This window comes from Phyllobates terribilis, unplaced genomic scaffold (assembly GCF_046119375.1).
Source record: "Phyllobates terribilis strain yellow unplaced genomic scaffold, ASM4611937v1 Scaffold_9__5_contigs__length_417890890, whole genome shotgun sequence".
Taxonomy (NCBI): Eukaryota; Metazoa; Chordata; class Amphibia; order Anura; family Dendrobatidae; genus Phyllobates; species Phyllobates terribilis.
The window spans coordinates 193,867,936-193,894,465 of NW_027362769.1; the positions used below are offsets into that span (position 1 = coordinate 193,867,936).

At 57.8% G+C, this 26,530-nt stretch overlaps 1 protein-coding gene across 1 annotated transcript in view; it reads right to left on the reverse strand.

The window, feature by feature from the left end:
• SLC35F5 (solute carrier family 35 member F5) overlaps nt 1–26,530 on the reverse strand; it is a 53,795-nt gene that overhangs the window by 15,022 nt on the left and 12,243 nt on the right. Inside the window, exons 2-4 of the mRNA XM_073646136.1 lie at nt 25,116–25,196; nt 14,740–14,814; nt 9,459–9,597 (exon numbers count right to left, since the gene is read on the reverse strand). Of these exons, the coding sequence (XP_073502237.1) occupies nt 9,459–9,575 (117 nt within the window). The 5' untranslated portion in view covers nt 9,576–9,597; nt 14,740–14,814; nt 25,116–25,196. The remainder of the gene's footprint in view (nt 1–9,458; nt 9,598–14,739; nt 14,815–25,115; nt 25,197–26,530) is intronic.

The following is a 26,530-nucleotide window of genomic DNA, read 5'->3' on the forward strand; positions in this document are numbered from 1 at the left end:
CTTTAAGGTCCGGCCACAGCATCTCCATCGTTTAAGGTCAGGACATTGACTAGGCCACTCCAAAGTCTTCATTTTGTTTTTCTTAAGCCATTCAGAGGTGGACTTGCTGGTGTGTTTTTGATCATTGTCCTGCAGCATAACCCAAGTGGGCTTCAGCTTGAGGTCACGAACAGATGGCCGGACATTCTCATGAGGATTTTTTGGTAGACAGCAGAATTCATGGTTCCATTTACCACAACAAGTCTTCCAGGTCCTGAAGCAGAAAAACAGCCCCAGACAATCACACTACCCCCAACATATTTTACTGTTGGTATGATGTTCCTTTTCTGAAAAGCTATGTTACTTCTACACCAGATGTAATGGGACATATACCTTCCAAAAATTTCAACTTTTGTCTCATCAGTCCACAGAGAATTCTCCCAAAAGTCTTGGAGACCATCAGGATGTTTTCTGGCAAAACCAAGATGAGTCTTTATGTTATTTTGCTCAGCAGTGGTTTTCGTCTTGGAACTCTGCCATTTTTGCCCAGTCTCTTTCTTAGGCAGTATTTCTCAGGAGTAGGAGTCAAAACCAGGCGAGGAACAATCAGAGAAAAGGTATAATAGAAACAAGTCACCAATTCTGAATTTCTCACCCACTCCTGGTTTTGTCTCCCACCTCTGAGAAAAAATACTGACAGAATACTGAGAGTGGGGACGTGACCTTATGGTGGAGTCATGAACACGGACCTTAACTGATGCAAGTGAGGACTGCAGTTCATTGGATGTTATTGTGGGGTCTTTTGTGACCTCTTGGATGAGTTGTTGCTGCATTCTTGGAGTAATTTTGGTCAGCCGGACACTCCTGGGAAGGTTCACCACTGTTCCATGTTTTCGCCATTTGTGGATAATGGCTCTCACAGTGGTTCGCTGGTGTCACAAAGCTTTAGAAATAGCTTTATAACATTTTCCAGACTGATAGATCTCAACTACTTTGCTTCTCATTTGTTCCTGAATTTCTTTGGATCGCAGCATGATGTCTAGCTTTTGAGGATCTTTTGGTCTACTTCACTTTGTCAGGCAGGTCCTATTTAAGTGATTTCTTGATTGAGAACAGGTGTGGCAGTAATCAGACCTGTATGTAGCAAGGGAAATGGAACTCAGCTTCCCACAGATGTTATAAACCACAGTGAATTTATGTTTTAAGGGGGGCAATCACTTTATCACACAGGGCTCTGTAGGTTTGGATTTCTTTTTCCCTTAATAATAAAGACTTTCATGTAAAAAGCTGCATTTTGTGTTTCCTAGTGTTATCTTTGTCTAATATTTACATTTGTTCTGTGATCTGAAACATTTAAATGACAGACATGCAAAAGAACAAGAAATCGGGGAGGGGGCAAATACTTTTACACACCACTGTACATGAGACGAAAACCTGCTGAGATTTGACTACAAGAAGTATCAGGAAGGAGACCTGATCCAGAGGGCAAGTAAGGGAGGCCATTTTACCTGAACATTAATCATTTCATGGGAAGAAAGGAATTGATCAGCACTACAGATTAACGAGGGCGGCACCTCCATCTCTCCAGATGGGGCAAATGCATCATTTAGGGACCTGGATATCAAATCTAACTTCCGGTCAAAAACTGGTCTATTCTGAAGAAGCCGTACTGATAGGGTTCACTCACGGTGAGATGCAGCTCTACGGAGGAGCGTTCTTACCCCAACAGATCTCCATCCCCAACAGATCTCCATCCCCGAGCAATGGTCATGGCACAAACCGAGGAACGACAGAATGAGAAAGCAAAAAAAAAAAAAGGGCAAGACGTAAACATCTAGAGCGGACATCGATATCCAAAAAGGACCTTCCAATAGAAGACCTTGGCAAGTGTAATTTATGGGCTAGAGCGCCACCGCAAGCCGACGCCAGAGAGCCACCAAGAGCCGACGCATGAGCGCTGACCCGGGTCCCGCCTGAGCGCTACCGCGAGCAGACGCCAGAGCACCACCAAGAGCCGACGCCAGAGCACCACCAAGAGCCGACGCCAGAGAGCCACCACGAGCCGACGCCAGAGCGCCACCACGAGCAGACGCCAGAGCGCAATCAAGAGCCGACGCATGAGCGCTGACCCGGGTCCCGCCTGAGATCCTCCGCGAGCAGACGCCAGAGCGCCACAAAGAGCCGACGCATGAGCGCCGACCCGAGTCCCACCTGAGCGCCTCCGCGAGCCGACGCTTGAGCCCCCGGAGCGTGCAGCACCAAGGAGACCGTGCACGTTATTCCTCCCAGGAGCCGCCGGCTGTCAGCCATGCAGATGTGCTGGAGCAATGACAGTCACCGTTGGCAGCACAGAGTGACAGCTGTAAGCTGGCCTTCACCCACAGCCGGCCCTGCAGGGCACAGAGCCATCAGTCAGTGCCGGCCTAACATTCTCCCTGGTGCCACACTGTCAGCACAGCGGCCGGGCACCAGGTAACGCCATTATCCTACAAATTAACCCTGGATCTGCCGGTCTATAACGTTATCAGACTCAACAGGTTCCCTTTAAGGGATTTTAAAAAAATGGATATCGTCATGAGAAGATGCTGACAAGGAGACATTGATCGAGGTCAATATATTAAAAAGCATCAGATGAATCCGAGGATCTTAGGATTTAATTCCACTTGTGCGCGAGGACCGAGCATGAAGAAGAGGTGGGATGCATTGTGGGAGAACGCGCTGGGATCGCCTTCACAAAAGTGGTTTTACACCTGCCATGTCGCCCAACTGTAGAAGCTAAAGGATCCCTGAACAAAGTGTGTGCGGGCTACAGCCGCCTGTAAGCTGACAGCGGATCCCAGCCCCCGATCCCATGTGTCCGGCTCCAGCTGTACGATCTCAGCCAAGGACTGTCCAACTCTGGACACCGCCGCATTTTACACAAAAAATGTTTACCAGCCGCATGTATAGGGTGAGAGCTGTCCGCCAGGGAACCGCCTGCCCGACTACACTGTCCGGCGGCTGCTCCTCACCTGCTGCCCTGGAGTGACAGGTCTCTGCCTACCTGCATGTATAGGGTGAGAGCTGTCCGCCAGGGAACCGCCTGCCCGACTACACTCTCCGGCGGCTGCTCCTCACCCGCTGCCCTGGAGTGACAGGTCTCTGCCTACCTGCATGTATAGGGTGAGAGCTGTCCGCCAGGGAACCGCCTGCCCGACTACACTGTCCGGCGGCTGCTCCTCACCTGCTGCCCTGGAGTGACAGGTCTCTGCCTACCTGCATGTATAGGGTGAGAGCTGTCCGCCAGGGAACCGCCTGCCCGACTACACTGTCCGGCGGCTGCTCCTCACCTGCTGCCCTGGAGTGACAGGTCTCTGCCTACCTGCATGTATAGGGTGAGAGCTGTCCGCCAGAGAACCGCCTGCCCGACTACACTGTCCGGCGGCTGCTCCTCACCCGCTGCCCTGGAGTGAGAGGTCTCTGCCTACCTGCATGTATAGGGTGAGAGGTGTCCGCTAGGAACCGCCTGCCCGACTAGACTGTCCGGCGGCTGCTCCTCACCCACTGCCCTAGAGTGACAGGTCTCTGTCTACCTGCATGTATAGGGTGAGATGTCCGCCAGGGAACCGGCTCCCCGACTAGACTATCCGGCGGCTGCTCCTCGCCCGCTGCCCTGGAGTGACAGGTCTCTGCCTACCTGCATGTATAGGGTGAGATGTCCGCCAGGGAACCGCCTGCCTGACTAGACTGTCCGGCGGCTGCTCCTCGCCCGCTGCCCTGGAGTGACAGGTCTCTGCCTACCTGCATGTATAGGGTGAGATGTCCGCCAGGGAACCGCCTGCCCGACTACACTGTCCAGCGACTGCTCCTCACCTGCTGCCCTGGAGCGACAGGTCTCTGCCTACCTGCATGTATAGGGTGAGATGTCCGCCAGGGAACCGGCTGCCCGACTAGACTATCCGGCGGCTGCTCCTCACCTGCTGCCCTGGAGTGACAGGTCTCTGCCTACCTGCATGTATAGGGTGAGAGCTGTCCGCCAGGGAACCGCCTGCCCGACTACACTGTCCAGCGACTGCTCCTCACCTGCTGCCCTGGAGCGACAGGTCTCTGCCTACCTGCATGTATAGGGTGAGATGTCCGCCAGGGAACCGGCTGCCCGACTAGACTATCCGGCGGCTGCTCCTCACCTGCTGCCCTGGAGTGACAGGTCTCTGCCTACCTGCATGTATAGGGTGAGAGCTGTCCGCCAGGGAACCGGCTGCCCGACTAGACTATCCGGCGGCTGCTCCTCACCTGCTGCCCTGGAGTGACAGGTCTCTGCCTACCTGCATGTATAGGGTGAGAGCTGTCCGCCAGGGAACCGGCTGCCCGACTAGACTATCCGGCGGCTGCTCCTCATCCACTGCCCTGGAGTGACAGGTCTCTGCCTACCTGCATGTATAGGGTGAGAGCTGTCCGCCAGGGAACCGCCTGCCCGACTAGACTGTCTGGCGGCTGCTCCTCACCCGCTGCCCTGGAGTGACAGGTCTCTGCCTACCTGCATGTATAGGGTGAGATGTCCGCCAGGGAACCGGCTGCCCGACTAGACTATCCGGCGGCTGCTCCTCACCCGCTGCCCTGGAGCGACAGGTCTCTGCCTACCTGCATGTATAGGGTGAGAGGTGTCCGCCAGGGAACCGCCTGCCCGACTACACTGTCCAGCGACTGCTCCTCACCTGCTGCCCTGGAGCAACAGGTCTCTGCCTACCTGCATGTATAGGGTGAGATGTCCGCCAGGGAACCGGCTGCCCGACTAGACTATCCGGCGGCTGCTCCTCACCTGCTGCCCTGGAGTGACAGGTCTCTGCCTACCTGCATGTATAGGGTGAGAGCTGTCCGCCAGGGAACTGCCTGCCCGACTACACTGTCCAGCGACTGCTCCTCACCTGCTGCCCTGGAGCGACAGGTCTCTGCCTACCTGCATGTATAGGGTGAGATGTCCGCCAGGGAACCGGCTGCCCGACTAGACTATCCGGCGGCTGCTCCTCACCTGCTGCCCTGGAGTGACAGGTCTCTGCCTACCTGCATGTATAGGGTGAGAGCTGTCCGCCAGGGAACCGGCTGCCCGACTAGACTATCCGGCGGCTGCTCCTCACCTGCTGCCCTGGAGTGACAGGTCTCTGCCTACCTGCATGTATAGGGTGAGATGTCCGCCAGGGAACCGCCTGCCCGACTAGACTATCCGGCGGCTGCTCCTCACCCGCTGCCATAGAGTGACAGGTCTCTGCCTACCTGCATGTATAGGGTGAGATGTCCGCCAGGGCAGTGGGTGAGGAGCAGCCACCTGATCGAGCAGCACTGGGACTCTGTGAACAGACAGGTGGCTAGTCAACTGTTTTTCTGTAAAACGCGGCAGTGTTCAGAGTTGAACATTCCTGGCTGAGATCGTACAGCCGGTGTCGGATACATGCGGTCGGGGAGTGGGGGGAATCAGACACATGCGGTCGGGGAGTGGGGGGGAATCAGACACATGCGGCCAGGGAGTGGGGGGGAATCAGACACATGCGGCCGGGGAGTGGGGGGGAATCAGACACATGCGGCCGGGGAGTGGGGGGGAATCAGACACATGCGGTCGGGGAGTGGGGGGGGATCAGACACAAGTGGCCGGGGAGTGGGGGGAATCAGATACATGCGGCCGGGGAGTGGGGGGAATCAGATACATGCGGCCGGGGAGTGGGGGGGAATCAGACACATGCGGTCGGGGAGTGGGGGGGAATCAGACACATGCGGCCGGGGAGTGGGGGGGGAATCAGACACATGCGGTCGGGGAGTGGGGGGGGGAATCAGACACATGCGGTCGGGGAGTGGGGGGGGGAATCAGACACAAGCGGTCGGGGAGTGGGGGGGGATCAGATACATGCGGCCGGGGAGTGGGGGGGAATCAGACACATGCGGTCGGGGAGTGGGGGGAGAATCAGACACATGCGGCTGGGAGTGGGGGGAATCAGATACATGCGGCCGGGGAGTGGGGGGAATCAGATACATGCGGCCGGGGAGTGGGGGGGGGGGATCAGACACATGCGGCCGGGGAGTGGGGGGGAATCAGACACATGCGGCCGGGGAGTGGGGGGGAATCAGACACATGCGGTCGGGGAGTGGGGGGGGGAATCAGACACATGCGGCCGGGGAGTGGGGGGGGAATCAGACACATGCGGCCGGGGAGTGGGGGGGGAATCAGACACATGCGGCCGGGGAGTGGGGGGGGAATCAGACACATGCGGCCGGGGAGTGGGGGGGGGAATCAGATACATGCGGCCGGGGAGTGGGGGGGGGGGAATCAGACACATGCGGCCGGGGAGTGGGGGGGGGGGAATCAGACACATGCGGCCGGGGAGTGGGGGGGAATCAGACACATGCGGCCGGGGAGTGGGGGGGAATCAGACACATGCGGCTGGGAGTGGGGGGGGGAATCAGACACATGCGGCCGGGGAGTGGGGGGGGAATCAGACACATGCGGCCGGGGAGTGGGGGGGGAATCAGACACATGCGGCCGGGGAGTGGGGGGGGAATCAGACACATGCGGCCGGGGAGTGGGGGGGGGAATCAGATACATGCGGCCGGGGAGTGGGGGGGGGGGAATCAGACACATGCGGCCGGGGAGTGGGGGGGGGGAATCAGACACATGCGGCCGGGGAGTGGGGGGGAATCAGACACATGCGGCCGGGGAGTGGGGGGGAATCAGACACATGCGGCTGGGAGTGGGGGGGGAATCAGACACATGCGGCTGGGAGTGGGGGGGGAATCAGACACATGCGGGCTGGGAGTGGGGGGGGAATCAGACACATGCGGCGGGGAGTGGGGGGAATCAGATACATGCGGCCGGGGAGTGGGGGGAATCAGATACATGCGGCCGGGGAGTGGGGGGGAATCAGACACATGCGGCCGGGGAGTGGGGGGAATCAGATACATGCGGCCGGGGAGTGGGGGGGGGATCAGACACATGCGACCGGGGAGTGGGGGGGAATCAGACACATGCGGCAGGGGAGTGGGGGGGAATCAGACACATGCACCAGGGGAGTGGGGGGGAATCAGACACATGCGCCAGGGGAGTGGGGGGGAATCAGACACATGCGCCAGGGGAGTGGGGGGAATCAGACACATGCGGCCGGGGAGTGGGGGGGAATCAGACACATGCGGCCGGGGAGTGGGGGGGAATCAGACACATGCGGCCGGGGAGTGGGGGGGAATCAGACACATGCGGCCGGGGAGTGGGGGGGAATCAGACACATGCGGCCGGGGAGTGGGGGGGAATCAGACACATGCGGCCGGGGAGTGGGGGGGAATCAGACACATGCGGCCGGGGAGTGGGGGGGAATCAGACACATGCGGCCGGGGAGTGGGGGGGAATCAGACACATGCGGCCGGGGAGTGGGGGGGAATCAGACACATGCGGCCGGGGAGTGGGGGGGAATCAGACACATGCGGCCGGGGAGTGGGGGGAATCAGACACATGCGGCCGGGGAGTGGGGGGGAATCAGACACATGCGGCCGGGGAGTGGGGGAATCAGACACATGCGGCCGGGGAGTGGGGGGGGAATCAGACACATGCGGCCGGGGAGTGGGGGAATCAGACACATGCGGCCGGGGAGTGGGGGGGAATCAGACACATGCGGCCGGGGAGTGGGGGAATCAGACACATGCGGCCGGGGAGTGGGGGGAATCAGATACATGCGGCCGGGGAGTGGGGGGGGAATCAGACACATGCGGCCGAATGTCGGATCCGCTGGCAGGTTCCCTTGGAGCTGACCCCTGCACATTTGCAGGACATGTCCTGTGAGCCTCGTGTGTATCTGGGTGGGCAGGGGGTCTTCTCGGCAGCTGATGACGGGTCACTCGCAGACCCCATTATTTCCTTATAGAGAACACACAAAGGTATGTGGAACTTTCTTGTCTCACTTATCCGGCACATTGATGGGGACACTATGAAATATCTGCACAAGGCGCAGAGTCATCTTCTCTCCCAGATAGTCTGGTGTGGTCACTATAGGGGAGACGCTCATTATTGGGGGGGGGGGGTCACACAAGACATTAGGGGGTCGGTCAACAAATATTAACAGATCTTGGAATAAAAACAAGTTCCACAATTGGATGTTAAATGTTTCTGCTAATGTTATAGATGTGCCCCCGTGTAATTGGTGTGTCCGACCGTGCAAGGCCATGGTCAGCGATCCCCCCGCTCCTGGGCAGGGGGAAGGAGTCTACGGCAGGACGGCCGGCGAGCGCAGCTCATTCCTATGCAGGCAGGAAGAGGATTCCCTCAGAGCAGCAGCTCCCACTGTGCCGTCTGCAGACTCTGCGGACCCCCGTCACGGGGCGTTAGTCTGTTAGGAGAGATTGTGGCTGCAATTATTTGAGCCCATCCCTGCAGGGGTCCCACTAAGGCTCATACAGCGAGATCACATCATTTACACCATTTCCTCCTTTCTCATTATGCTTTATGTATGGAGAATAGATGACGGCATTAAATGGGCGATAAGGGTGAGAATTGGGGCGATACCCACCAGCCCCTTATGAGCAGCGACTCCGATGACAGGACTTGGATTCGGACTTTTCACTGATTGTGAGAAATAAGAAGTAAATTCCTCTTCTGGCATCTTCCTCATCTTCCTCATCTTCAGGGAGGATTTCCAGGCCCCTTGTGATCTACACAAATCCCTGCCTCCATTGTGGACGAGCGGCGCCACCTCAGGCCGTCACCGCTTCATCTACTGGCAGCCATTACAAGAGATTGTACAGGCACATGTGCTTCAGCTCGGGGATATATGCCGGCTTCAATAAATCACACCAGCGGAGCTACAGTCACAGGAGACCCCCGTCTGAGGAACTGGGGGGAAATCCTGGATCTCCACACGGGGGCGACAAATCCAGAAGCGTACAATCACATGCTGCACTATGGTATAGCGTCCCGATGCCCGGCCGCCCTCAGCAGGATAGTTAGCCCTTTGTGCAGTAATTCATAATGATAACAATGGGTTAAGCACCGTCCGTCGCCTCTCGCCCATCGCCCCAGAGTCATCCAACATCTCGCCAGACTGTTCGTTTTACACTATAAATTGCATCACTGTGAAACTGCGGAGACGCTGCGACTAAGAGCAGAGAAGTGCGAAACGCGTTGGAGGAGTTACTGTGTGTGGACAATAAAGCTGGATCCCTCTCATCCAGGGGAGGGCGCTGCGCTCCATCTCGTCTGCTGCTCAGGGAGCGCTCATCTATCCGTCTACCTGATCCGGAGCCGGCACTTTCTACCAGAGATCCGCTAGCCACCGGTCACAAGACATATTCCAGTAGGTGGAGGATGGACAAGCCTGGAGATGATGGCAGTACACATATAGGAGGGTCTCCGGCTACGGGGGTCCCTATGATGGTGAACACTGGGAGCCATTATGACAACGTGTATCAGACCACGTAGGAAAGGCTAGGGATAGAACGGAGGGAAGACACAACATTGTCTCATCACTCACAGAAGTCAGCTCTGACGAAGCCACCCAGATGACGTCCACCAGTAACAGGACCAGGATCCCCAGCGCAAGACGTCTGCGCGGCAGACTGGAGCTTCCGGAAGAAACCGCGCAGTTCATAACGTCAACCACAAGATGCCGGCTGCAAAAGAGGAGAAACTCAGTCACTGCTCCATCACCATGACACATTCTGTCACCCCCCCACCACAACTACGTCACTGCTCCACCACCATGACACATTCTGTCACCCCTCCGCCACAACTCCGTCACTGCTCCACCACCATGACACATTCGGTCATCCCCCCCGCCACAACTCAGTCACTGCTCCACCACCATGACACATTCTGTCACCCCCCCCACCACAACTCCGTCACTGCTCCACCACCATGACACATTCTGTCACCCCCCCGCCACAACTCAGTCACTGCTCCATCACCATGACACATTCTGTCACCCCCCCGCCACAACTCAGTCACTGCTCCACCACCATGACACATTCTGTCACCCCCCCACCACAACTCCGTCACTGCTCCACCACCATGACACATTCTGTCACCCCTCCGCCACAACTCCGTCACTGCTCCACCACCATGACACATTCTGTCACCCCCCCCGCCACAACTCAGTCACTGCTCCACCACCATGACACATTCTGTCACCCCCCCGCCACAACTCAGTCACTGCTCCATCACCATGACACATTCTGTCACCACCCCCCGCCACAACTCAGTCACTGCTCCATCACCATGACACATTCTGTCACCCCCCCGCCACAACCCAGTCACTGCTCCACCACCATGACACATTCTGTCACCCCCCCGCCACAACTCAGTCACTGCTCCACCACCATGTCACATTCTGTCACCCCCCGCCACAACTCAGTCACTGCTCCATCACCATGACACATTCTGTCACCACCCCCCGCCACAACTCAGTCACTGCTCCACCACCATGACACATTCTGTCACCCCCCCGCCACAACTCAGTCACTGCTCCACCACCATGTCACATTCTGTCACCCCCCGCCACAACTCAGTCACTGCTCCATCACCATGACACATTCTGTCACCCCCCCGCCACAACTCAGTCACTGCTCCACCACCATGACACATTCTGTCACCACCCCCCGCCACAACTCAGTCACTGCTCCACCACCATGTCACATTCTGTCACCCCCCGCCACAACTCAGTCACTGCTCCATCACCATGACACATTCTGTCACCCCCCCGCCACAACTCAGTCACTGCTCCACCACCATGACACATTCTGTCACCCCCCGCCACAAGTAATATAAATATATATATATCTGGTGTAGAGATCACATGTCACAGCTAGACGCATCTGTACACACATGGCATCAGAAAGAGTTTACACACCTGTTCAGACAATGGTTTTCCTTGTTCTTATCGGAATGTGAACATTGTAGATTCAGACGACTGCAGGCAGCACAGCCATGACAGAAGCATGTGAGGACCCAGAATGTGGCGCCTCAGACTCCGGCCCCCGTCACTCTGATGACAGCGTTACACCCTGTTATCTCTGGAGCTTCATCAGCTCGTCACCTGGGAATGGACCCAATGAACAGGTCGCCGTCTTAAGAGGTCATTAGTGGAACCACCAGCCTAAGGTTTTCTCATCAGGTGTTTTGCAGAGATGGTGTCGGTGCACAGCTCCTTACAGCTGAGCCTATTCCACTTCTAAGTCAGAATATGGCAAGAGGCAATCAACTAAGACGCCTCAGTCCTCCATCACTGCAAGACATGAAGGTCAGTAATCTGGAAAACTGCTAGAACCTTGAAGGTATCCACCAACGCGGTCATGAAAACCATCAATTGCTATGAAGAAACTGTCTCTCATGAGGACTGCACCAGGAAAGGGAAAGCCAAATATTACCCATGCTGCAGAGGATAAGTTTATCAGAGTAACCAGCATCAGAAACCATAATCTGACAGCACTTACTTCAGATAACATCTGTCATAAATGATGCACAGACATATCCCAGCATCAACTGTGCAGAGGAAACTGCAAAAAGTAGCATTTATGGCTAAACTGCTGCAAAGAAGCAGCTACTAAGGACCCCAAACAAGAAGAGACTTTTATGGACCGAGTAACACAAGGACTTGACATTAGATCAGTGGAAATCTGTACTGTGCTCTGAGGAGTCAGGATTTGAGATGGTAGGAAACAACCTGACCCCTCTGAAGAACCACAAGGGTCAGTATTGGGCCCTTTTCATTTTCAACATATTTATTAATGACAAATATCAAAAAATTGATTGGCACTTCCGAACAGAAAAAGACAAGTGTAAACAGGTGCAAGCTTAGAGCCACTCTCAATTTGTTCATTATATATAGATTGGCTCGCTTACACTTGTCTTTTTCTGTTCGGAAGGGCAAGTCAGTTTTCTTATACTTTTACTACACGCCTTATGACTGAGCATTTGTGCACCATGTGGCAGCTTTTCCCTCTGAGCTGTTCAGCTCGCTGGACAGTTCCTGACTAACCCAGATTATAATACCTGTGTGGTTCCTGAGCGGCTCCACCCTGTGTTGCTCCTGATTGAACACCATATTTAAACCTGGCCTAGCACCTCCTTCCTTGCAAGATTATTGAGCTCCCAGCCATTACTCAAGCTCTCCCTTCACCTGCTGCCTCATACAAGACTATAGAGCTATTTCTGTGTACCGACTTCTGGCTTTTCCTGACTACGCTACCTGCCCCTACTGGTTGCAATACCACTACTCCAACCAGGTCAGTTCCTAACAACTTGTTCCATCAGCGTAAGGAGTTTTGAAATAGAACTTGATCCTACCTGTGTAACATCCCTGGCGGCGTGCTGGCATGGCTTACCACCTCCCACCATGCAAGACCGCTATCTTACCCATCAGTCCAGGCTGCACACATTGCTCCAGTACCTGCTGTGTGCATGTCTCTTGTCTGATTGCTTAGGGCGGCGGCGTGGTTACTGCCTGTTTATTATAGTTAGTGTGCACAGTCCTAATGCATCCCCAGCCTATTGCAGTGAGTCACTGGATACTTAAACCCCCTCCACCCAGTAGGGGGTGACTGAGCAACACTTTTATTCAGTGTGTTCTGTGCAACTGAGTTGCCAGGTCCTGTCCTGTATCTTGTCTGTTTCCGCCACCCTGGGGGCTGTATACCCAGGCCTGTTACCTGTATCTTGTTCCTGGTTCAGTTCCTGTCTGAACAGTGTCCTAGCCCGTTACTTGCTTGTCTCTATGTCCATATCTTCCATTTTCCTGCAGTGTCTGAACCTGCACCTAACTCCAACTCGTTGTCTCTGTACTTCTGTTTGTGAGTTTAGTGTCCACTCGCTACTTCATTGTAAGTACCTTGTGTGTTTTTGCTCTGCTCTGATAGTCTACCGCACCCGCGGGTTTAGCTCTGCTCGTCTGCCGCACCCGCGGGTTTTGCTCTGCTCTGCTCGTCTACCGCACCTGCGGGTTTTGCTCTGCTCTGCTCGTCTACCGCACCTGCGGGTTTTGCTCTGCTCGTCTACCGCACCTGCGGGTTTTGCTCTGCTCGTCTACCGCACCTGCGGGTTTTGCTCTGCTCGTCTACCGCACCTGCGGGTTTTGCTCTGCTCGTCTACCGCACCTGCGGGTTTTGCTCTGCTCGTCTACCGCACCTGCGGGTTTTGCTCTGCTCGTCTACCGCACCTGCGGGTTTTGCTCTGCTCGTCTACCGCACCTGCGGGTTTTGCTCTGCTCGTCTACCGCACCTGCGGGTTTTGCTTTGCTCGTCTACCGCACCTGCGGGTTTTGCTCTGCTCGTCTACAGCACCTGCGGGTTTTGCTCTGCTCGTCTACCGCACCTGCGGGTTTTGCTCTGCTCGTCTACCACACCTGCGGGTTTTGCTCTGCTCGTCTACCGCACCTGCGGGTTTTGCTCTGCTCTGCTTGTCTACCGCACCTGCGGCTCTGTTCCTGTATCCCAGTCTGTACTGGTCCCTATCCTGCCTGCGTTCCTACCTGCCAGTACCCACCTGTCTGCATACCAGCCGTGCCTGCCGGTGCCCACCTGTCTGCATGCCAGCCGTGCCTGCCAGTACCCACCTGTCTGCATGCCAGCCTAACCTGCCTGTTCCTGCATTCCCCGGTGTGGGTCAACAGCTGTGACCGGGGTCTGACCTGGAGTAGCACCTGGTCCCTCTGCTCGGTTCCTCCCTGGTTCACGGAGTCGACTGAGCCACCGTGCGACCTTGGTCGGACCGAGTTGATACTTAGTTACGCCCCTCCAGGTACTCCTCGGTTCATGATCCAGTGGGATCACTAACCAAGCTCACGCCAGTCAGTCCGGGGGTGTGCGTAACAACCTGCCCATGTAATTGTAGGTTATTAGCCCGGGAAAGGTATCCTGTTAGGTTTATGGTCCCAATAAGGGGGTACGCCTTATCGCTGGCTGTTGGGCTCACATGAATTGGCCTATTTGGGCGCTAAATATCTTCATTATATAACGTTTCCTACAGCAGTAATGCAGCTCTAATTGCATATATGCAATATGTACATACTATAGCCTTTCAGAGCGTATATTTATTAATGACCTTTAGGGGGCGCACAGAGTAGAATTACAATATCTACAGATGATACTAAACTCTACAGGGTAATCAGCACAAAGGAGGATAACTTATTACAGAAGGATTTATGGAGGCTGAGAAAGAGCAAGTGAAGTGTAATGTAGACAAATGTAAGGTCATATATAAGGAGGACGCCCACAGAGCCCCCAGGCGGAGGACGCCCACAGAGCCCCCAGACGGAGGAAGCCCACAGAGCCCCCAGGCGGAGGACGCCCACAGAGCCCCCAGGCGGAGGACGCCCACAGAGCCCCCAGGCGGAGGACGCCCACAGAGCCCCCAGGCGGAGGACGCCCACAGAGCCCCCAGGCGGAGGACGCCCACAGAGCCCCCAGGCAGCGAGTGATGAGGGGTGTAAAGCTGTCGTCAGAGTAAAAGGACGGGGGCTGCGAGGAATCTGGGGACATTCTAGCTTGTTGCACACGAGTTTCCCGTCGCCATACGTGGCCTTTAGTGGCTTTGCTGCCTTCAGTGGAGACTTTTCGCTGCCTTTAGGACATGCACAGGAGCAGCCGGGAGATGATGGGCGGTCAGACAGATTTCATTCTCTTTTGTGTATTCACTTTGCACTTTTGTATCAATGAATTAATCAATTATTAACCCTTCTGCTTAAACTCTTCCTTATCCCTTTGCGCTGTTCACACCCGTTTAAAGCTTTTGCACAGTACTGGATAGATGTGAATTGTCACCTGCAAGGTTTCTTTCCTCCTCAGGCAGCAGACAGGGGGTATTTGGATCCGCGCCCCTCTCCTAGCATAGTCCACCTAGCAATCAGAATAGAAACAATTACCCAGGGTGTCCGAGCAGAGTAAATCGCCACCTACGATCCTCCAGACTAAAGGCTGTATTGTGGGGGGCTGTATGTGCTCGAGGGGAGTAGACATTCACAGGTAAGAAAGTCTCTGTCCTCAGGCTGCTCAGACGTGATCGGTACAGGTCCAAGTAAGAAGGCTGGGAGATAAGGCCGACAGAGCTGCGGGGGTGGACGGCGGAACCGCGGGAAGATTCAATGGCAGAAAGCGGCCTATTAGCCGGTCTCCATGCCCCTCCCACAAGCACATGGGATACCTACACAACTTGTGGATCCACTATACTTCATGAACACCTACATCCGTGTGTAAAACAGTCACCCCGAGCCATCTTCTGAACACCTGCCATCCCTCCACAGCCTGGGGACGGCCACGTCTTGAAGACGAACAATTGTAGGGTCTAGACTCAGAACGTATGTCACACGCAGTGATCTGCGGGGGTATGCAACTCCACCAAGGAGTACAGAGCTGAGCCACGCAGGTCCGTAGCCTCGGCAGCAGGAGGTGCGCAGCCACAGGGATCCGCAGCTCGGCCGCACCAAGTTTACTGTGCCGCCATCTCTAGGTTCTGGAGCGATCAGAGCAATGACCGGGTGCTCAGAAGACTGCTTGACTGCTCGCCCAGACGTTCCACCACAGGCGAGGTGACAGAAGGGAGAAGTGACCGCAGTGACACCTCCGGATGATGTCCGGCTCCAGGCGAGGTGACAGAAGGGAGAAGTGACCGCAGCGCCACCTCCGGATGATGTCCGGCTCCAGGCTGGGTGACAGAAGGGAGAAGTGACCACAGCGACACCTCCGGATGATGTCCGGCTCCAGGCTGGGTGACAGAAGGGAGAAGTGACCACTGCGACACCTCCGGATGATGTCCGGCTCCAGACTGGGTGACAGAAGGGAGAAGTGACCACAGCGACACCTCCGGATGATGTCTGGCTCCAGGCTGGGTGACAGAAGGGAGAAGTGACCGCAGCGACACCTCCGGATGATGTCCGGCTCCAGACTGGGTGACAGAAGGGAGAAGTGACCACAGCGACACCTCCGGATGATGTCCGGCTCCAGGCGAGGTGACAGAAGGGAGAAGTGACCGCAGCGACACCTCCGGATGATGTCCGGCTCCAGGCTGGGTGACAGAAGGGAGAAGTGACCGCAGCCACACCTCCGGATGATGTCCGGCTCCAGGCTGGGAAACAGAAGGTAGAAGTGACCACAGAGACACCTCCGGATGATGTCCGGCTCCAGGCTGGGTGACAGAAGGGAGAAGTGACAGCAGAGCCACCTCCGGATGATGTCCGGCTCCAGGCTGGGTGACAGAAGGTAGAAGTGACCACAGAGACACCTCCGGATGATGTCCGGCTCCAGGCGAGGTGACAGAAGGGAGAAGTGACCGCAGCGACACCTCCGGATGATGTCCGGCTCCAGGCTGGGTAACAGAAGGTAGAAGTGACCACAGAGACCCCTCCAGATGATGTCCGGCTCCAGGCTGGGTGACAGAAGGGAGAAGTGACCGCAGCGACACCTCCGGATGATGTCCGGCTCCAGGCTGGGTAACAGAAGGTAGAAGTGACCACAGAGACCCCTCCAGATGATGTCCGGCTCCAGGCTGGGTGACAGAAGGTAGAAGTGACCGCAGCGACACCTCCGGATGATGTCCGGCTCCAGGCGCGGTGACAGAAGGGAGAAGTGACCACAGAGACACCTCCGGATGATGTCCGGCTCCAGGCGCGGTGACAGAAGGGAGAAGTGACCACAGAGACACCTCCGGATGATGTCCGGCTCCAGGCGCAGTGACAGAAGGGAGAAGTGACCACAGAGACACCTCCGGATGATGTCCGGCTCCAGGCGGGGTGACAGAAGGGAGAAGTGACCGCAGCGCCACCTTCGGATGATGTCCGGCTCCAGGATGGGTGACAGAAGGGAGAAGTGACCGCAGCCACACCTCCGGATGATGTCCGGCTCCAGGCGGGGTGACAGAAGGGAGAAGTGACCGCAGCGACACCTCCGGATGATGTCCGGCTCCAGACTGGGTGACAGAAGGGAGAAGTGACCACAGCGACACCTCCGGATGATGTCCGGCTCCAGGCTGGGTGACAGAAGGGAGAAGTGACCACAGCGACACCTCCGGATGATGTCCGGCTCCAGGCGAGGTGACAGAAGGGAGAAGTGACCGCAGCGACACCTCCGGATGATGTCCGGCTCCAGGCTGGGTGACAGAAGGGAGAAGTGACCGCAGCCACACCTCCGGATGATGTCCGGCTCCAGGCTGGGTAACAGAAGGTAGAAGTGACAGCAGAGCCACGTCCGGATGATGTCCGGCTCCAGGCTGGGTGACAGAAGGGAGAAGTGACAGCAGAGCCACGTCCGGATGATGTCCGGCTCCAGGCTGGGTGACAGAAGGGAGAAGTGACCGCAGCGACACCTCCGGATGATGTCCGGCTCCAGGCGCGGTGACAGAAGGGAGAAGTGACCACAGAGACACCTCCGGATGATGTCCAGCTCCAGGCGCGGTGACAGAAGGGAGAAGTGACCACAGAGACACCTCCGGATGATGTCCGGCTCCATGCGGGGTGACAGAAGGGAGAAGTGACCGCAGCGCCACCTCCGGATGATGTCCGGCTCCAGGCTGGGTGACAGAAGGGAGAAGTGACCGCAGCGCCACCTCCGGATGATATCCGGCTCCAGGCGAGGTGACAGAAGGGAGAAGTGACCGCAGCGACACCTCCGGATGATGTCCGGCTCCAGGCAGGGTGACAGAAGTGAGAAGGGACCGCAGCGACACCTCCGGATGATGTCCGGCTCCAGGCGGGGTGACAGAAGGGAGAAGTGACCACAGCGACACCTCCGGATGATGTCCGGCTCCAGGCTGGGTGACAGAAGGGAGAAGTGACCACAGCGACACCTGGTGATGTCCGGCTCCAGACTGGGTGACAGAAGGGAGAAGTGACCACAGCGACACCTCCGGATGATGTCCGGCTCCAGGCTGGGTGACAGAAGGTAGAAGTTACCGCAGCGACACCTCGGGATGATGTCCGGCTCCAGGCGGGGTGACAGAAGGGAGAAGTGACAGCAGAGCCACCTCCAGATGATGTCTGGCTCCAGACTGGGTGACAGAAGGGAGAAGTGACCACAGCGACACCTCCGGATGATGTCCGGCTCCAGGCGAGGTAACAGAAGGGAGAAGTGACCACAGCGACACCTGATGATGTCCGGCTCCAGGCGAGGTGACAGAAGGGAGAAGTGACCGCAGCGCCACCTCCGGATGATGTCCGGCTCCAGGCGCGGTGACAGAAGGGAGAAGTGACCACAGCGACACCTCCGGATGATGTCCGGTCCAGGCTGGGTGACAGAAGGGAGAAGTGACCACAGCGACACCTGATGATGTCCGGCTCCAGGCGAGGTGACAGAAGGGAGAAGTGACCACAGCGACACCTCCGGATGATGTCCGGCTCCAGACTGGGTGACAGAAGGGAGAAGTGACCACAGCGACACCTCCAGATGATGTCCGGCTCCAGGCGAGGTAACAGAAGGGAGAAGTGACCGCAGCACCACCTCCGGATGATGTCCGGCTCCAGGCGAGGTGACAGAAGGGAGAAGTGACCACAGAGACACCTCCGGATGATGTCCGGCTCCAGACTGGGTGACAGAAGGGAGAAGTGACCACAGCGACACCTCCAGATGATGTCCGGCTCCAGGCGAGGTAACAGAAGGGAGAAGTGACCGCAGCACCACCTCCGGATGATGTCCGGCTCCAGGCGAGGTGACAGAAGGGAGAAGTGACCGCAGCGCCACCTCCGGATGATGTCCGGCTCCAGATTGGGTGACAGAAGGGAGAAGTGACCGCAGCGACACCTCCGGATGATGTCCGGCTCCAGGCGGGGTGACAGAAGGGAGAAGTGACCACAGCGACACCTCCGGATGATGTCCGGCTCCAGGCTGGGTGACAGAAGGGAGAAGTGACCACAGCGACACCTCCGGATGATGTCCGGCTCCAGGCGAGGTGACAGAAGGGAGAAGTGACCGCAGCGACACCTCCGGATGATGTCCGGCTCCAGGCGAGGTGACAGAAGGGAGAAGTGACCGCAGCACCACCTCCGGATGATGTCCGGCTCCAGGCGAGGTGACAGAAGGGAGAAGTGACCGCAGCGACACCTCCGGATGATGTCCGGCTCCAGGCTGGGTGACAGAAGGGAGAAGTGACCGCAGCCACACCTAGGGATGATGTCCGGCTCCAGGCGGGGTGACAGAAGGGAGAAGTGACCGCAGCGACACCTCCGGATGATGTCCGGCTCCAGACTGGGTGACAGAAGGGAGAAGTGACCACAGCGACACCTCCGGACGATGTCCGGCTCCAGGCTGGGTGACAGAAGGGAGAAGTGACCACAGCGACACCTCCGGATGATGTCCGGCTCCAGGCGAGGTGACAGAAGGGAGAAGTGACCGCAGCGACACCTCCGGATGATGTCCGGCTCCAGGCTGGGTGACAGAAGGGAGAAGTGACCACAGCGACACCTCTGGATGATGTCCGGCTCCAGGCTGGGTGACAGAAGGGAGAAGTGACCGCAGCCACACCTAGGGATGATGTCCGGCTCCAGGCGGGGTGACAGAAGGGAGAAGTGACCACAGCGACACCTCCGGATGATGTCCGGCTCCAGACTGGGTGACAGAAGGGAGAAGTGACCACAGCGACACCTCCGGATGATGTCCGGCTCCAGGCTGGGTGACAGAAGGGAGAAGTGACCACAGCGACACCTCCGGATGATGTCCGGCTCCAGGCGAGGTGACAGAAGGGAGAAGTGACCGCAGCGACACCTCCGGATGATGTTCGGCTCCAGGCTGGGTGACAGAAGGGAGAAGTGACCACAGCGACACCTCTGGATGATGTCCGGCTCCAGGCTGGGTGACAGAAGGTAGAAGTGACCACAGAGACACCTCCGGATGATGTCCGGCTCCAGGCGAGGTGACAGAAGGGAGAAGTGACCACAGAGACATCTCCGGATGATGTCCGGCTCCAGGCGCGGTGACAGAAGGGAGAAGTGACCGCAGCGACACCTCCGGATGATGTCCGGCTCCAGGCTGGGTAACAGAAGGGAGAAGTGACCACAGCGACACCTCCGGATGATGTCCGGCTCCAGACTGGATGACAGAAGGGAGAAGTGACCACAGCGACACCTCCGGATGATGTCCGGCTCCAGGCGAGGTGACAGAAGGGAGAAGTGACCACAGCGACACCTCCGGATGATGTCCGGCTCCAGACTGGGTGACAGAAGGGAGAAGTGACCACAGCGACACCTCCGGACGATGTCCGGCTCCAGGCTGGGTGACAGAAGGGAGAAGTGACCACAGCGACACCTCCGGATGATGTCCGGCTCCAGACTGGATGACAGAAGGGAGAAGTGACCACAGCGACACCTCCGGATGATGTCCGGCTCCAGGCGAGGTGACAGAAGGGAGAAGTGACCACAGCGACACCTCCGGATGATTTCCGGCTACAGACTGGATGACAAAAGGGAGAAGTGACCGCAGCGCCACCTCCGGATGATGTCCGGCTCCAGGCGGGATGACAGAAGGGAGAAGTGACCACAGCGACACCTCCGGATGATTTCCGGCTACAGACTGGATGACAAAAGGGAGAAGTGACCGCAGCGCCACCTCCGGATGATGTCCGGCTCCAGGCTGGGTGACAGAAGGGAGAAGTGACAGCAGAGACACCTCCGGATGATGTCCGGCTCCAGGCGAGGTGACAGAAGGGAGAAGTGACCACAGAGACACCTCCGGATGATGTCCGGCTCCAGGCTGGGTAACAGAAGGTAGAAGTGACCACAGAGACCCCTCCAGATGATGTCCGGCTCCAGGCTGGGTGACAGAAGGTAGAAGTGACCACAGCGACACCTCCGGATGATGTCCGGCTCCAGGCGAGGTGACAGAAGGGAGAAGTGACCGCAGCGCCACCTCCGGATGATGTCCGGCTCCAGGCAGGGTGACAGAAGGGAGAAGTGACCGCAGCGCCACCTCCGGATGATGTCCGGCTCCAGGCTGGGTGACAGAAGGGAGAAGTGACAGCAGAGACACCTCCGGATGATGTCCGGCTCCAGGCGAGGTGACAGAAGGTAGAAGTGACCACAGAGACCCCTCCAGATGATGTCCGGCTCCAGGCTGGGTGACAGAAGGTATAAGTGACCACAGAGACACCTCCGGATGATGTCCGGCTCCAGGCGAGGTGACAGAAGGGAGAAGTGACCGCAGCGACACCTCCGGATGATGTCCGGCTCCAGGCGAGGTGACAGAAGGTAGAAGTGACCACAGCGACACCTCCAGATGATGTCCGGCTCCAGGCTGGGTGACAGAAGGGAGAAGTGACCACAGCGACACCTCCGGATGATGTCCGGCTCCAGACTGGGTGACAGAAGGGAGAAGTGACCGCAGCGCCACCTCCGGATGATGTCCGGCTCCAGGCTGGGTAACAGAAGGTAGAAGTGACAGCAGAGCCACCTCCGGATGATGTCCGGCTCCAGGCTGGGTGACAGAAGGGAGAAGTGACAGCAGAGCCACCTCCGGATGATGTCCGGCTCCAGATTGGGTGACAGAAGGGAAAAGTGACCGCAGCGACACCTCCGGATGATGTCCGGCTCCAGGCGGGGTGACAGAAGGGAGAAGTGACCACAGCGACACCTCCGGATGATGTCCGGCTCCAGGCTGGGTGACAGAAGGGAGAAGTGACCACAGCGACACCTCCGGATGATGTCCGGCTCCAGGCGAGGTGACAGAAGGGAGAAGTGACCGCAGCGACACCTCCGGATGATGTCCGGCTCCAGGCGAGGTGACAGAAGGGAGAAGTGACCGCAGCACCACCTCCGGATGATGTCCGGCTCCAGGCGAGGTGACAGAAGGGAGAAGTGACCGCAGCGACACCTCCGGATGATGTCCGGCTCCAGGCTGGGTGACAGAAGGGAGAAGTGACCGCAGCCACACCTAGGGATGATGTCCGGCTCCAGGCGGGGTGACAGAAGGGAGAAGTGACCGCAGCGACACCTCCGGATGATGTCCGGCTCCAGACTGGGTGACAGAAGGGAGAAGTGACCACAGCGACACCTCCGGATGATGTCCGGCTCCAGGCTGGGTGACAGAAGGGAGAAGTGACCGCAGCGACACCTCCGGACGATGTCCGGCTCCAGGCTGGGTGACAGAAGGGAGAAGTGACCACAGCGACACCTCCGGATGATGTCCGGCTCCAGGCGAGGTGACAGAAGGGAGAAGTGACCGCAGCGACACCTCCGGATGATGTCCGGCTCCAGGCTGGGTGACAGAAGGGAGAAGTGACCACAGCGACACCTCTGGATGAAGTCCGGCTCCAGGCTGGGTGACAGAAGGGAGAAGTGACCGCAGCCACACCTAGGGATGATGTCCGGCTCCAGGCGGGGTGACAGAAGGGAGAAGTGACCACAGCGACACCTCCGGATGATGTCCGGCTCCAGACTGGGTGACAGAAGGGAGAAGTGACCACAGCGACACCTCCGGATGATGTCCGGCTCCAGGCTGGGTGACAGAAGGGAGAAGTGACCACAGCGACACCTCCGGATGATGTCCGGCTCCAGGCGAGGTGACAGAAGGGAGAAGTGACCGCAGCGACACCTCCGGATGATGTTCGGCTCCAGGCTGGGTGACAGAAGGGAGAAGTGACCACAGCGACACCTCTGGATGATGTCCGGCTCCAGGCTGGGTAACAGAAGGGAGAAGTGACCACAGCGACACCTCCGGATGATGTCCGGCTCCAGACTGGATGACAGAAGGGAGAAGTGACCACAGCGACACCTCCGGATGATGTCCGGCTCCAGGCGAGGTGACAGAAGGGAGAAGTGACCACAGCGACACCTCCGGATGATTTCCGGCTACAGACTGGATGACAAAAGGGAGAAGTGACCGCAGCGCCACCTCCGGATGATGTCCGGCTCCAGGCGGGATGACAGAAGGGAGAAGTGACCACAGCGACACCTCCGGATGATTTCCGGCTACAGACTGGATGACAAAAGGGAGAAGTGACCGCAGCGCCACCTCCGGATGATGTCCGGCTCCAGGCTGGGTGACAGAAGGGAGAAGTGACAGCAGAGACACCTCCGGATGATGTCCGGCTCCAGGCGAGGTGACAGAAGGGAGAAGTGACCACAGAGACACCTCCGGATGATGTCCGGCTCCAGGCTGGGTAACAGAAGGTAGAAGTGACCACAGAGACCCCTCCAGATGATGTCCGGCTCCAGGCTGGGTGACAGAAGGTAGAAGTGACCACAGCGACACCTCCGGATGATGTCCGGCTCCAGGCGAGGTGACAGAAGGGAGAAGTGACCGCAGCGCCACCTCCGGATGATGTCCGGCTCCAGGCAGGGTGACAGAAGGGAGAAGTGACCGCAGCGCCACCTCCGGATGATGTCCGGCTCCAGGCTGGGTGACAGAAGGGAGAAGTGACAGCAGAGACACCTCCGGATGATGTCCGGCTCCAGGCGAGGTGACAGAAGGTAGAAGTGACCACAGAGACCCCTCCAGATGATGTCCGGCTCCAGGCTGGGTGACAGAAGGTAGAAGTGACCACAGAGACACCTCCGGATGATGTCCGGCTCCAGGCGAGGTGACAGAAGGGAGAAGTGACCGCAGCGACACCTCCGGATGATGTCCGGCTCCAGGCGAGGTGACAGAAGGTAGAAGTGACCACAGCGACACCTCCAGATGATGTCCGGCTCCAGGCTGGGTGACAGAAGGGAGAAGTGACCACAGCGACACCTCCGGATGATGTCCGGCTCCAGACTGGGTGACAGAAGGGAGAAGTGACCGCAGCGCCACCTCCGGATGATGTCCGGCTCCAGGCTGGGTAACAGAAGGTAGAAGTGACAGCAGAGCCACCTCCGGATGATGTCCGGCTCCAGGCTGGGTGACAGAAGGGAGAAGTGACAGCAGAGCCACCTCCGGATGATGTCCGGCTCCAGGCTGGGTGACAGAAGGGAAAAGTGACCGCAGCGACACCTCCGGATGATGTCCGGCTCCAGGCAGGGTGACAGAAGGTAGAAGTGACCGCAGCGACACCTCCGGATGATGTCCGGCTCCAGGCGAGGTGACAGAAGGGAGAAGTGACCACAGAGACCCCTCCAGATGATGTCCGGCTCCAGGCTGGGTGACAGAAGGTAGAAGTGACCACAGAGACACCTCCGGATGATGTCCGGCTCCAGGCGAGGTGACAGAAGGGAGAAGTGACCGCAGCGACACCTCCGGATGATGTCCGGCTCCAGGCGAGGTGACAGAAGGGAGAAGTGACCACAGAGACACCTCCGGATGATGTCCGGCTCCAGACTGGGTGACAGAAGGGAGAAGTGACAGCAGAGCCACCTCCGGATGATGTCCGGCTCCAGGCTGGGTGACAGAAGGGAGAAGTGACAGCAGAGCCACCTCCGGATGATGTCCGGCTCCAGGCTGGGTGACAGAAGGGAGAAGTGACAGCAGAGCCACCTCCGGATGATGTCCGGCTCCAGGCTGGGTGACAGAAGGTAGAAGTGACCACAGAGACACCTCCGGATGATGTCCGGCTCCAGGCTGGGTAACAGAAGGTAGAAGTGACAGCAGAGCCACCTCCGGATGATGTCCGGCTCCAGGCGAGGTGACAGAAGGGAGAAGTGACCGCAGCGACACCTCCGGATGATGTCCGGCTCCAGGCTGGGTAACAGAAGGTAGAAGTGACCACAGAGACCCCTCCAGATGATGTCCGGCTCCAGGCTGGGTGACAGAAGCAAGTGACCGCAGCGCCACCTCCAGATGATGTCCGGCTCCAGGCTGGGTGACAGAAGGGAGAAGTGACCGCAGCGACACCTCCAGATGATGTCCGGCTCCAGGCTGGGTGACAGAAGGTAGAAGTGACCACAGAGACACCTCCGGATGATGTCCGGCTCCAGGCGAGGTGACAGAAGGGAGAAGTGACCACAGAGACACCTCCGGATGATGTCCGGCTCCAGGCTGGGTGACAGAAGCAAGTGACCGCAGCGCCACCTCCAGATGATGTCCGGCTCCAGGCGGGGTGACAGAAGAGGCAGGTCCGGCCAGTCCAGTCCCGGGTTTTGCTTTGCATACAGCCTACCGTCTAGAAACTTCTGGGGCACACACACAGAACAAGCGGTCACAATTTTGGGAGCAAAATTTCACCACCCCATCTACACATCACTCTATATAAAAAAGTATCATGCAAGAGAATCCATCTCAGCAAACTCAACTTGAAGGACACTTACTGGCTGTGGATGTAGAGGTCATCATCTCAGTCCTGAGCCAGGCAACAAAAACTTCTTCACTTCCTGTTTCATGTCTGAAACCTAAGGATAAAAACAAGCAGAACATATAATACACAAGGTATCATCATCATCATAAGGAGAAACAATAGGTGTAATGGAAAGTATGAGCTGCCATCTGCGGCTTCCACACCAGAGGAAGAAGCCCACAACTGCGAAACACACAAGTGTCTGGGGCAGGAGATCGGGAAGAAGCTGGAGCCGCAGGACAACGAGGAGAAGCCGTGGCAAGTGAGGATGCCGGAACCGCAGGACAACGAGGAGAAGCCGCGGCAAGTGAGGATGCCGGAGCCGCAGGACAACGAGAAGCTGCGGCAAGTGAGGAAGTCGCAGGACAAGGAGAAGCCGCGGCAAATGAGGATGCCGGAGCAACAGGACAACGAGGAGAAGCCGGCGCAAGTGAGGAAGCCGGAGCCGTAGGACGAGAAGCCGCGGCAAGTGAGGAAGAAGCAGGACAACAAGGAGAAGCCGCGGCAAGTAAGGAAGCCGGAGCCGCAGGACAACGAGGAGAAGCCGCGGCAAGTGAGGAAGCCGCAGGACAAGGAGGAGAAGCCAGGACAAGTGAGGAAGCCGGAGCCGTAGGACGAGGAGAAGCCACGGCAAGTGAGGAAGAAGCAGGACAACGAGGACAAGCCGCGGCAAGTAAGGCAGCCGGAGCCGCAGGACAACGAGGAGAAGCAGTGGCAAGTGAGGAAGCCGCAGGACAACGAGAAGCCGCAGCCACAGGACAACGAGGAGAAGCCGGGGCAAGTAAGGAAGCCGCGGCAAGTGAGGATGCCGGAGCCGCAGGACAACAAGGAGAAGCCGCGGCAAGTGAGGAAGCCGCAGGACAACGAGAAGAAGCCGGGGCAAGTAAGGAAGCCGGAGCCGCAGGACAAGTGAGGAAGCCAGAGCCGCATGACAAGGAGGAGAAGCCAGGGCAAGTGAGGAAGCCGGAGCCGCAGTACAACGAGAAGAAGCCGGGGCAAGTAAGGAAGCCGGAGCTGCAGGACAAGTGAGCAATCCAGAGCCGCAGAACAAGGAGGAGAAGCCGGGGCAAGTGAGGAAGCCGGAGCCGCAGGACAACAAGGAGAAGCCGGGGCAAGTGAGGAAGCCGGTGCCGCAGGACAACGAGGAGAAGCCGGGGCAAGTGAGGAAGCCGGAGCCGCAGGACAACGAGGAGAAGCCGGGGCAAGTGAGGAAGCCGGAGCCGCAGGATAACGAGGAGAAGCTGGGGCAAGTGAGGATGCCAGAGCCGCAGGACAACGAGGAGAAGCCGGGGCAAGTGAGGATGCCAGAGCCGCAGGACAACGAGGAGAAGACGGGGCAAGTGAGGATGCCAGAGCCGCAGGACAACGAGGAGAAGACGGGGCAAGTGT